This window comes from Glycine max, chromosome 10 (assembly GCF_000004515.6).
Source record: "Glycine max cultivar Williams 82 chromosome 10, Glycine_max_v4.0, whole genome shotgun sequence".
Classification (NCBI taxonomy): Eukaryota; Viridiplantae; Streptophyta; class Magnoliopsida; order Fabales; family Fabaceae; genus Glycine; species Glycine max.
This window is the reverse complement of record NC_038246.2, coordinates 29,697,176-29,710,577: the sequence shown is the minus strand read 5'-3', so window position 1 is coordinate 29,710,577 and position 13,402 is coordinate 29,697,176. Positions and strand designations below refer to the sequence as shown.

The 13,402-nt window shown below is 44.4% G+C and overlaps 1 protein-coding gene across 1 annotated transcript; it reads left to right on the top strand.

Annotated features, from left to right (window-relative positions):
* The first annotated feature begins 12,420 nt into the window (after positions 1-12,420).
* LOC100795814 (uncharacterized protein Mb2253c-like) lies at positions 12,421-13,023 on the top strand. Its single transcript, XM_006589997.1, has one exon. It carries the CDS (start codon positions 12,421-12,423, stop codon positions 13,021-13,023), a length of 603 nt encoding a protein of 200 aa, XP_006590060.1.
* The last annotated feature ends 379 nt before the right edge of the window (positions 13,024-13,402 follow it).

The window sequence follows — 13,402 nt, the reverse complement described above, 5'->3', positions numbered from 1 at the left end:
TGTGAAGCACCTTAGGGGCTGGTCATAATACTGGGAAAGGGATGCAATCGGTTCCATGGAGACTTCTACCCTAGCTAGGTCCCAAATCTTACCATAGGCTTTGCGGAAGGCTTGCCGTTGAAGTTGACCCATTAATTGCCCCAACTTTCGTAAACTGGTGACCTCTTAGCTCTTGATTTTGACTTGATAGAACCTCTTTTTAAGCGAAGGCTTTTGACTTGATCCCATGTTTTACTAAAGTGAAATAAAATCTAGTGCGAATCAAAACTCCGACATCTATCATGGGTGGAATGGATGAATGCATGAAGAAATGCATATGACACAGATGCAATTTACGAATACGGGAGCCCGAGAGATTGTTTCCTTCTTGGATACAACGTTTGGGCAGCATGGCACCCAACGTATGTTTTTTAAGAAGGCGACACGGACCCTCCGTTGGTTTGCTAAAGTGAGGGGATCAAAGACGAAACCCACGCATGATGCATATGCGAAAGGCACAACACGGGGATGTACATAGTACGACAATATTCACAAACAAATATAAGCAAGAGGGTATATGATACTTATGCATGATAGTGCGAAAAATGGCACGCAGCGTGTTTGCTCCGTGCCCCTATTTAAGGGACCTATAAGGGAAAGAGCTAACTAGGCTTTTAGTGATAACCCCCAAGGTAGTCATATCTCTCTTGATGGTTTCTAGAGGTATCATCCCCTTCGAAGAACATACTGCAGCAGTAGGGACTACTAGCAACAATATGTTTTCAAAGAGAAAAACTCTAGATGAGGGTTCACTGTAATCAAGCAAGTCGGAGACCTAGCATGATCACGGATTCACCTCCACTCCTTATGTTCCCACGAACCCGGGTATAGGGCCCTTTTTCAACTCACCGTGTGTGCAAATAGTGTTAGTGTTTGTGTGCATCAAATGAATAAATATTTACCTCATGCATACAAAAAAATGCACTAAAAGCATCAAAGAGTTATATATACAAGAACATAATAAGGGGAAGCCAACAAAGGAGTAAGTCATGACAAAATTTGCACAAGATTAAATGGCCTAACTCTCTAAAAACAGTCCCCAGTGGAGTCGCCAACTGTCGCAACCTACCCTTCGGCGGGAGGGCGACGCAAGACTCGCGGGATGCGTGTTCCGTGAAAGGAATACGCGCGGAGTCGCCACCAACGTTTATTTGAGGAAAACGTCGGAAAAACCGGAAAAAGACACGATCTACGAACTTTTAAGTGAAAGGTTCGGGAGTTGTATTTACGCACGGGGAAGGTATTAGCACCCCACACGTCCGTCCCAAGGGACGGCAGCCTTTAATCGAATGTGCAAACATGACTTTGATTTTTACGTTCCCTTTTATGTCCTTATATCCTTTATACCCTTTATATTTTTTCCTTTTTTTGTGGTCGACAAGGGTGTTTCCCTTTGCTCCTACGTATTCCTCAATTTTGGGATGAGAAAATCAGACCTACGTAGTTCTTTCTTATCAAGTGATTCTTTTTTACTTTAAGAGGTGATCATTTTAAGGCGTTGGACCTTAAAAATGATCCATTTTACTTAGTGAGAAAATGAAATGACAAACTTCAAAAGCCTATTTTTATGGACGAGCTTGACTAGGCGAATTGATTTTAGCCTTTAGTTTCACTTTAGTTATTAATCAATTCGATTAAGAATGAGAAATCCCAAAGAGAAAACGTCCGATTGATTTTCCGCTTTATTTTACTAAAAGATGTCTTTTTGATTATTATATTATTTTTTACCTCTTTTTGATTTCCAACGTGGTTACGGCACGACCGAACGGTCGGAATTTATTTTAACCGAAGTTAATGGATAATACAATTCAAACGTTCGATGGAAATTTATTTTATTTTTAAGTTAAGCGAGAAATGACTTAAGTAAAATGGCTTAAGCACGTCAACAGGGGGTATAAAAAGTAAACAAAACGAGAATAAAAATGCACGAAACACAATGTGGACCACTACGGGTACATAGAATGAATCGAAAAGCTTGGTTCGAGGTACTTACCCGTTGAAGATCGAAGAACGATGAAGAACGAATGAAGAACGTCGAAGAACGGTTGAAACCTTTGCGAAATTCTTCACGGAAAACGTTACGGAAACGTTTCGGAAGCGCCTCGGCTTAGATTTTCTTCACGGAAACGATTTTTCCAAGCAAATTCGAAAGAGAGAGAAGTGCCAAAGGGGCTGAACATTTTGAAACAGCTCCCCCCTCCCCTATTTATAGAAAAAAGGGAGGTGCTTGCCGCCCAAAGACTTAATGAAGAAGATTTCTAAGCGCACCCGAATTACTAAGTTCACCCCCCTTTTCGTATTTTACGGAAAAGTTACGGAAGCCTTACGGAACTGTTTTCGAATTTGATTTTCATCTTTTTTCTCTTCCCTTTCACCAATGTTAAGTGGAATATGCTTACCCAAGGTTTTCGGAAATTTTACGGAAGTATTACGGAAGCCGCGGAAGCCCCGAAAACCATTTTTCAAAAACGTGGAGGAGCTTGCCGCCCAGTTGCTTCCTCCTTAAGCAACCCAACTTCCAAAATGTTCTAGAAGGGCCTAGATTTGAATTGCTATTTACACCCCTATCTTGATAAGTTCACCCCCTTACCTTTTTTGGTGATTCTTTTTTCGTAAAGTTACGGAAACTTACGAATCTCGTAACGATACTTGTTTTCTTTCCGTAATGTTACGGAACCTTGCGGATTACATAATCATCTCCCTTTTGACTTACGGAATGTTACGGAACCTCACTTAATTATGCAACGATGCTTCCATTTGATTTCCGGTGTGTCACGGAAACTTACGGATTGTGCATCAATATATTTTTTTTGGTTTTTCGGCATGTCCTGGAATTTCACAAATTGCCCAATGATGGATGCCAAGCACCTCACAAGGACCAAAGAAAGGTCGCATGTCATCAAGCAAAGGTCCCCGGACGAAATTAGGGTATGACAATACCCAAAAGAGAGGGCAAAATGGTCATTTGGTGACCTTTTAGGCCTTTTCAGAAAAGAATGCGGAAAATACTGTAAGGCTAGCCTTGGGCTCACCTGGGCCACTAGAAAGCTTAGGGTTGAAGTAACCAGCTCGCCCAGGCTCACCCAGGCGAGCAAGGTTACTTCTGGAGGAAGCAAGTAGCTCGCCTGGGCGAGCGGAGCTTGCCTGGGCGAGCTGTTGTGCAACCTCTACCCCTCATTTCCTATAAATAGGCGTGAGGGGACAGAGGTAAGGGGTTCAACACTTGATATTGAGAGGTTCTGAGTAAAATTAGTGAGAAGAAGGAGAAAGAAGAAGAAAAAAAGAGGCCGAGGCGCTTTCGTAATGTTTCCATAACGTTTCCGTGATTATTCTTCACCGTTCTTTGTTCGTTCTTCATTCATCGACTGGTTAGTTTTTATTTTTGAAGTTGTGAATTCATTATATGCACCCTTAGGGGTCTCCTCTTGCTTTTCGCATCTTCATCTTCATTCTTTTACCATCAGTGATCTCATTTCTTTGTGTAAAGCGAGTTTCCACCATTTAATTGTGTCATAATCTCATTTTTATCATTGTAATGCGAGTTTCCACCGTTTAATTGTGCTGTAATCTCACTTAATCATTGTAAAATAAAAATTCAACTGATCGTTTGTGCCGTAACCTCGGTTAATCATCATAAAATAAAGTTTCAACTGGTCATTTACTTCACAAGTCCTCTTTTAATGAGTTTGAAAGTAACCAAGTGAAACCAAAGCTAAAATCAACACATAATCAAGCTTTTATCCACAAAAATCACTTGAATCCGTTCAAGATCCAATGCCTTAATGGTCTCTTTTACTTTTATTGGTTAAAATAAACCTGTCAAAAGTATAAAATCAACGTTACACGTAACTTTCTTGCTTTCAAAGAACTACGTAGGTCTGAGTTCCTCATTGCAATTGAGGATCCGTAGGAGCAAGAGCCATGCTCTTGTCGACCCCAAAAAGTAAAAAGACATAAAAAAGAAAAAAAAAACAAATATTGAAGTCATGATTTTGTGCATTTGATTAAAGGCTGCCGTCCCTCGTGACGGACGCGTGGGGTGCTAATACCTTCCCCGCACGTAAACAAATCCTGAACCTTTGTTCTTAAAATTTGTAGACCCTTTTTTGGTTTTTCTAACATTTTCCTCGAATAAACGTTGGTGGTGACTCCGCGTGTTTTCCTTCCTTGGGAGATGCACCCTTGAGTCTCGCGACGCCCTCTCGTCGAAGGGTAGGTTACGACTGTTGGCAACTCCACTGGGGAATTTTTTTAGAGAGTTAAGCCATTTGATCTGTGTGCATTTTTTATGATGACTTTCTCTTTGTTTTGTTTCTCTTTCTTTCTTTTATGTTCTTGTATTCATGTAACTCCTTTGATGCTTTTGTATTTGGTGTACTTGTTTATTTAATACATGCATTGATAAATATTTGTTTATTTGATGCACACACGACACCTACACTTTTGCACACATAGTGAGTTATTAAGGGCCCTATACCCGGGTCCAAGGGAACATAGGAAGTGGAGGTGAATCTGTGGTCATGCTGAGTCTCTGACTTGCTTGATGACAGTGAAACCTCATCTAGAGTTTTTTCTCTTTGATGATACGTTGTCGCTGGTAGTCCCTACCGCCATAATGTTTGATATCAAAGGCGATGATATCTCTAGAGACCATTGAAAGTTATGTGCAACCACCTAGGGAATTATCACTGAATAGCAAACTGTTAGTCCCTCCCATTAGGTTCCTGAAATAGGGCCATAGAGCAAACACACTATGTGTTGTTTCCTTGATATTGCCATGCATATCTTTATGATGTTATGATTGTGTGCGTCTTTCCTGTGCTTGCTATGTTGTTATGTCGTTTTAGCATTAGTTGATTGCATTACCATGCTTGTTCATCTAGTATGTTTCTTTTCATGCTATCAACCATGTGCTCTCACGCATGCATACCCATACTATGTCGTCACTCATGCATTGCATTTGTCTCGTCATCTTGTCACGGGAAGTCGAAAGGTCTGCATCACCTTCTTAAATGCATGCGTAGGGCACCATGGTAATGACTGCGAATGAACCATGATGCCCAATGTTTACGAGTAATAAGAGATGATCTTCCAAGCTCTTGTGTCTGTAAAATGCATTCGTGTCATGCATAGTATAAACATTCCCTCATGTATTCATCATATTTCCTCCATGATAGGGTATCGAAGTATTGATCAGCAGAGTTTTTCATTCTAGCTAACATGGGATCGAATCAAGCACCCTTTTTTAAGAAATGGTTCTATCACGTCAAAATCAAAAGCCTAGAAGTAGCCAGTTTGCAAGAGTTAGGATAGCGGATGGGTCAACTCCAATGTCAAGCTTTCCACAAGACATATGGAAAGATTTAGGATTTGGCTATGATAGAAGTGTCTGTTGAAGCCATTGCATCCCTCGTTCAATATTATGACCAGCCGTTAAGGTGCTTCACGTTTGGGGACTTTCAGTTATTACCAACCGTAGAAGAATTTGAAGGGATCTTGGGACGCCCGCTAGGAGGAAGGAAGCCGTATTTGTTTTTTGGGTTATACCCCTCCATGGTGAGGATAGCCAAAGTGGCCAAAGTCTCAATGTAAGAATTGGACCGAGTAAAACAAAACAGAAATAGGGTGGTTAGGATACCAAGGAAGCACTTGGAGGAAAAAACGAAAGCCTTGGCAGATTAAGGAGAATGTGACTCATTCATTGATGTTTTAGCGTTATTGGTGTTCGGAGTCGTCCTCTTTCCAAATGTGGATGGCCTAGTGGATCTAGCAGCGATCGATGCTTTCCTTGCCTATCACCACAGTAAGGAAAGTCCGATCGTTGCTGTGTTGGTTGATGCCTATGACACATTTGACAGAAGATGCGAGAAGAGTGGAGCAAGGATTTTCTATTGCACACCCGCTCTTTATGTATGGCTGGTCTTTCACGTTTTTCGTCATGAAAGTAGGCTCGTTTGTCCCCTACAAGGTCACCGCATGTGTGCCAAGAAAGGGAAAGCAAATTGGGAGCAACTCTTGGCTGGTATGGTAGGGACATCCGTTAATTGGTTCCCCCAATGGAAGGAAGGAGGGGCCAGAGTTTTGTCCTCATGCGAAGGGTTCCCAAACATCCCCTTGATGGGGATGAGGGGTTGTATCAATTATAATCCCGTACTTGCCATAAGACAACTTGGCTGCCCCATCAGAAGAGCGCCATCGGAGGAGAGTATCACGCCTTTCATCGCACGAGGCTTTAGTGACCCCAATGCAAGAATGCTTCAAAGAGTCCAAAAAGCATGGAATGTAGTGTAGAGGAAGGATAAGAAGCTTAGAGGAAGCAGCAATGGGATCATCAATAGCTATCACAAGTGGCTGAAGGCTCGCACGCAAGAGATAACTTGGCTCCCAAAGCTAAAGGTTTCAAGTGAGGAAGAGGTTGAAACCCCTGAGGAGAGTGAAGAGGTGCAAGCCTTGAAGGCGGAACTTGAAAGAACGCAAGTAGTCAAGGAAAAGTTCAAGATGATATCCATCAGAGTCAGAAAGGAATGTGACAAGCTGAGGGATGCCAACATGGCCACGGATGAAGCATTGGAACGAGAAACAAAGAGGGCCCGAAAAGTGGAATGGGGCCGAAACAAGTTTCGAGGGGCTTTATGGGGCAGCAACAGTGAACTCAAGCTTCGAAGGGCTGAGAGAGACCAGTCGCGAGTCGAAGTTATGATATTAGAGGATAAGCTAAAGGCTTGTCAAAGGTCAAAGAGGAGCTTGTCTGAACAGTTGAGTAGGACGGAAGAGAACATGTGGGCCATCATTGACCAATACAGAGAGAAGTTGAGTCTAGTTGCTGGCCATGAGCAAAGATTAGAGGACGAACATGAAAAAGTATCGGCTCTCCAAGCGGAAACGGAAGTAAGGGAGAAAGTAATAGATTCATTGCACGGAGAAGCTATGATGTGGATGGATAGGTTCGCTTTCACATTGAATGGGAGTCAAGAGCTTCCAAGGCTGCTAGCCAAAGCCAAGGCAACGGTGGATGTGTACTTGCTTCTCGAGGAAGTTCGTCGGCTTTTCGATTATTGTCAGCATATGATCGATTTGATGGCCCACATAATTAGGAGCTGCTAAGGCATTTGTATTTACGCTTTGATTTTGACAAGATGAACAATATTGTCCTTTAATGAAAATGAGTTTTATTTAACCCTATGTCTTTGCTAAAAACTCTACGTGGGTACAATACTTCAACAACTTATCATTATCATGCATTCATGTTTAATTCATTGTCGCATTACTTATTGTATTTTGTTCTTTTAGCAGTAAACACCATAACCAAGCGAACCAGCCAATCCCAGACATGGTGGGTCAAGGAGGAGAGGTGTTAGGCAGCACATGCAGTCCATACATGGGGCATTATAGGAATGCTTACCCATATGGCCCACCCCCCAACTATACACTGCCCAATGCAGTGCCCATGCCCACCGAGAACGCCAACCACTCCGTTCCCATTCCCTTTGAGGGCCAGCAACCCCATTTGGGACGTACACCCATCCCTCAGCCTATGGGGGAACCCTATGAAGACCCTCGAGATCATGTTGTGGGTGACTTTGAACTATACTCCACATTCACCGCTGAGGGACCGACATTTGATGGTATGCCTCAGCCCAATGCCATGGGAGCTCATCAACACCGCCCACTGCAACCTCTGCACTTCTCAGTAGGGAGACTGCCTCAGACCGTGGAGGAAAGGGAGAAGCTGGATCTCATCGAGGAGAGATTAAGGGCAGTCGAAGGGTTTGGTGATTAACCCTTCGCTGACATGGTAGAGTTATGTTTGGTGCCTGACGTTGTCATCCCCCCAAAGTTCAAGGTACCAGATTTCAATAAGTACAAGGGGACTACTTGCCCCAAGAATCACCTGAAAATGTACTGTCAAAAAATGGGGGCATACTCCAGAGATGAGAAGCTGTTAATGCAGAGTTTGGCTAGAGCAACGGTCACCTAGTGTACCAATTTGGAGGCTTCTCGTATCCATTCATGGAAGGACTTGATTAAGGCCTTCATTAGGCAGTACCAATACAATACCAACATGGCTCTTGACAGAACCCAATTACAAAATATGAGCAAGAGGAAGCATGAGTCCTTTAAAGAGTATGTCCAGAGATGGAGGGACCTGACAACACAAGTGGCACCCCCCATGATGGAAAGAGATATGATCACTATGATAGTAGACACACTGCCAATGTTCTACTACAAGAAGATGGTGGGGTACATGCCCTCTAGTTTTGCAGCTTTGGTATTTGTGGGCGAGAGGATTGAAGTAGGCTTGAGGAGGGGAAAGTTTGATTATGTTGCCTCCATTATCACAAATAATAGGAGGTTTGGGGCAAGTGGAGCAAAGAAGAATGAGGGAGACGCACATGCGGTAACTTCAGCTTCAATGTGGCCTAAAACCCAACAAACCCCTCACAACACCTACCAATACACCCCACACCAACCAAGCTATTCGTCCAATGTTGGAAACCCTCCCAAATCGGCACTCATCCAACAAAAGTCACCCGCTCAACCCCAAAGGAATCCCTCACAAAACTCCTTTGCCGCACCATCTCCTCCCATTGGCAACTCCAATCCCAGCACAAGCACCAATTCGGGAAGGAATTTGCCAGCAAAGAAGCCTGTAGAATTCACTCTGATCTTGATGCCATATGCTGATATGCTACCATCCTAGATCACCAACCAAATGGTGTCGATGGAGGAGTATAGACCTCGGGGGCCAAAGCGGATGGAAGATGTGGTAACCTCTAGGAGGTTTATATTGGAAGTGTTGCACGAAGCGGGCATGATTTTCCTTGACAAGCATAAGGGAAATTCTTGTTTGATGCATCCGGGTGCATCACATGATGTGGAAACATGCCCGATGACAGAGGAGCTATTACAAGGAATGATAGACAAGGGCCTAATTGAAGTTTGTGACACAAGGAAGGGGGAGCAAGATGTGTGCATGCAATCGACTGATAAGAGCCCGAGCAAACCCAAGCCATTGGTGATCCACTTCACCAGAGATGCTGCCACACAAAAGCCCTGAGGTTTCCAACCTGTCCCTATTATGAAGCCTGCCCCTTTCCCCTACAAGAGTGACAAGGCGGTCCCATGGAGGTACACCCCTCAAAGGCCCGACAGAAGGAAGGACGAGTCCATCGTAGATGACCTATCCTCCGCCGAGGTCACAAACATCTTTGGAATGAGCGACATAACTCGTAGTGGGCGGATCTTTGCAGCACCCGAGCCTTCGGTGAGAGCTAAAGAGCTGAAGGGGAAGGCAAAGACGGGCGTGGAAGAGAGCGGCTAGGCGAGCCCGATTCTAGATGAAGAGGTCCCAACCAGAAGGTTAGGAAGAAGAGGACTTCAGCAAAAGAGGAATATCCGCTGAAGAAGCGACTGAGTTCATGCGAATCATCCAGTAGAGCGAGTTCAAGGTAATTGAACAACTCAATAAAACCCCAGCTAGGATCTCCCTGTTGGGACTACTCATGAACTCTGAGCCTCATCGGGCACTTTTGGTCAAGATCCTAAACGAAGCCCACGTAGCCCAAGACATATATGTGGAGGGTTTTAGGGGCATCATCAACAACATCACGACCAATAATTACCTCACATTCGCCGATGAAGAAATACCCGTCGAGGGCTGGGGACACAATAGGGCCTCACATGTATCTGTCAAGTGTTTGGACCACATCATGGTCAAAGTGCTTATTGACAATGGCTCTTCCCTAAATGTCATGCCCAAAGTTACGTTGGACAAACTGCCTTTCAATGCATCAAACCTAAGGCCAAGCTCCATGATCGTGCGAGCTTTCAACGGTAGCCGCTGAGATGTAAGGGGGGAGATCAATCTCCCAATCCAGATTGGACCCCACGTCTGTCAGATTATTTTCCAAGTGATGGACATCAATCCGGCCTATAGCTGCTTGTTAGGACAGCCTTGGATTCACTCAGTTGGGGTAGTCCCTTCAACGCTCCACCAAAAGTTGAAATTTGTGGTGGAGGAGCAATTGATCATAGTCTCAGGGGAAGAAGACATTCTTATGAGTTGTCCTTCTTCTACGCCTTATGTGGAGGCCACGGAGGAGTCTTTGGAAACATCCTTTCAAGCATTGGAGGTGGTGAGCAATGCTTATGTGGAATCTCCCCTGGTACAACCACGCCCATCCGGGGCCGCATTAATGGTAGCCAGGGTAATGTTGGGACATGGATACGAGTCTGGAATGGGTTTGGGCTGGAATGGCGATGGCGTGGTGAGTTTGGTAGAGTTCACGAGGAACCGCGAAAGGTTCGAACTGGGATATGAACCTACGCATGCCGACATGAGGAGGAGTGCCCTAGAAAGGAGGGGAAGAAGCATGGGTCATCAGCAAGGGCTGCAAGTTAAAGGGGTTCCCTTGTGTCACATCAACAAAAGCTTTGTCAGTGCGGGTTGGATGTGCGAAGGGCAGGTCACCATGATACATGAAGAGAACCCTCAAGAGCAATCAAATTGGGTGCGTCCGTGTCCTCTGGAGTTCAAGTTGGGGAACGGGTGAATTGTCAAAAAACCTAGAATTTCCGTGGCAAACACGATGTAATTCGTTAGCCCTAACCCTATTGCTGGGTCTAGGCTTTAGGGTTTGTCTCCCTATTTGGGCATGTCTTTTGTTACCACAAATATATAAATATAAAATCCTTCTTCATTTGTTCTTGCACTTTCATCCATTCTCATTCTTCTTCATGTTTATTTTTGTTGCGATTAAATGGTACAGATCTGAGAATGAGTCTTGTGAAGGTAATGATATCGAGGACCTAAATGTCAATTTTGAGCAACGGGTAAACCAAGTTGAGGATGAGGAAGATAAGGATTGGGGACTTCCCCCAGAGCTAAAAAGAATGGTCAAACAAGGAGACAGGGAAGTAAAGCCACACCAAGAAGAAACAGAGGTTGTGAACTTGGGTGATGGCGGGGGAAAAAAGAAGGTGAAGGTTGGCACAAGTATGTCCACGAACATCCGAGATGAATTGGTAGCTTCGCTAAAAGACTACCAATACATTTTCGCTTGGTCATACCAAGATATGCCAGGCTTAAGTCCCAACGTCGTACAACAATGATTACCTCTGAATCCCGAGTGTTCCCCAGTCAAGAAAAAGCTGCGGAGGATGAAGTCCGAGATGTCCTAAAAGATAAAAGAAGAGGTGAAAAAAAAATTTGACACCGGCTTCTTGGCCGTGGCGCTATACCGGGAATGCGTTGCCAACATTGTGCCAATCCCTAAGAAGGATGGGAAGGTGCGGATGTGCATGGACTATCGGGATCTAAATCAAGTCAGTCCAAAGGACAACTTTCCTTTACCACACATCGATGTCTTCGTAGATAAGACAACCAATTTTGCTTTGTTTTCTTTCATGGGCGGGTTCTCGGGCTACAACCAAAAAAAGATGGCACTGGAGGACATGGAAAAGACGACCTTCGTCACCCTGTGGGGAATGTTCTGTTACAAAGTGATGTCCTTTGGGTTTAAGAATGCTAGGGCAACCTACCAACGGGCTATGGTAGCATTATTCCACAACATGATGCACAAAGAAATTGAGGTCTACACGGATGATATGATTGCCAAATCAAGGACCGAGGAGGAACACTTTGTCAACTTACGAAAGTTGTTCAAGAGGCTGCTTAAGTACCGATTGAGGTTGAATCCCGCCAAGTGCACTTTTGGGGTTAAGTTGGGAAAATTGCTCGATTTTATCGTAAGCCAGAAAGGGATAGAGGTGGACCCAGACAAAGTGAAAGCCATCCTTGAAATGCCTGAGCCACGCACTAAGAAGTAGGCCGAGGCTTCCTAGGACGTCAAAACTACATAGCGAGGTTCACATCGCAGCTCATTGCCACCTGTGACCCTCTCTTCAAGCTGTTGTGTAAGAACCGGTCTGTTCAATGGGACGAAGACTGCCAAGTGGCGTTCGGAAGAATTCAGCGATGCCTTATGAACCCTTCTGTGCTTGTGCCTCCGGTGCCTAGAAGACCACTTATCCTATATATGACTGTGTTGGATGAGTCAATGGGGTGTATGCTGGGGCAGCATGACAAGTCCGGAAAGAGGGAGCGGGCCGTCTATTACTTAAGCAAGAAGTTCACAGCATGTGAAATTAACTACTCTTTGCTTGAAAGGACATGTTGTGCCTTGGTGTGGGCAACCCACCGTCTAAGGCAGTACATGCTGAGCTACACCACTTGGTTGGTGTCCAAAATGGACCCAGTCAAGTACATATTTGAAAAACTTGCTCTCAGAATTCGACATTGTCTATGTCACTCAAAAGGCGATAAAGAGAAGCACCTTGGCAGATTACCTGGCTCAGCAGCCTATCAATGACTACTAGCCTATGCATCCGGAGTTCCTGAATGAGGACATCATGACCTTGTTCGAGGAGGAGGTAGAGGATGAAGATAGGGACAAATGGATTGTGTGGTTCGACGGTGTGTCCAACGCACTAGGCCAGGGAGTTAGGGCAGTTTTGGTTACCCCCGACGATCAATGTATACCTTTCACAAGTAGATTGGGCTTTGACTGCACAAACAATATGGCTGATTATAAGGCGTGCGCCCTTGGGATCCTAGCGGCAATTGACTTCAAGGTCAAGTTGCTCAAGGTATATGGAGACTTAACCCTTGTAATCCACCAGTTGAGAGGAGAATGGGAGATTAGGGATCATAAGTTGATACCCTACCAGGCCTACATCAGGATGCTGATAGAGTTCTTCGATGACATATCCTTCCACCACATTCCTAGAGAGGAGAATCAAATGGCCGATGCGCTGGCCACTCTCGCATCCTTGTTCCAGCTAACCCCGCATGGGGACTTGTTGTACATCGAATTCAGATGTCGCGGCAGGCCTGCGCACTGCTGCTTGATAGAAGAAAAGCAGGATGGTAAACCTTGGTACTTTGATATCAAGCAGTACATCGAGGACAAGAAATACCCATGAGAGGCTTCTGACAAGGACAAGAGAACATTGAGGAGGTTGGTAGCCGGATTTTTCCTAAGTGGAAATATCCTTGATCGAGGCCGTACCCGAATCAAATAAACATGAAAATGCAGTAACTAGGAAGTGATCCTAGGTCATTTCCCAACGAGCAGTGACAAACCAAATGTTCATAATATACTTGCAGTAACAGTAACGATTGGGGGGGGGTTTGTTTGTTTTGTGATTAAAGAGCAGAACAAGTAAACTGGAATACGAAACTACTAATATTAAAAACAGCTTGTTTCCTTTGATTCAGAAGCCATTCTCTTATCGTGGGTTATGGAGAATTTGTCCCTAACAGTCAACCACTTAATCCAACCCTATTTCAATTTACTAAGCG

Excerpts from the sequence above, each read along its gene's own strand:
- LOC100795814 (XM_006589997.1), top strand. The coding sequence starts at position 12,421 with ATGCATCCGGAGTTCCTGAATGAGGACATCATGACCTTGTTCGAGGAG.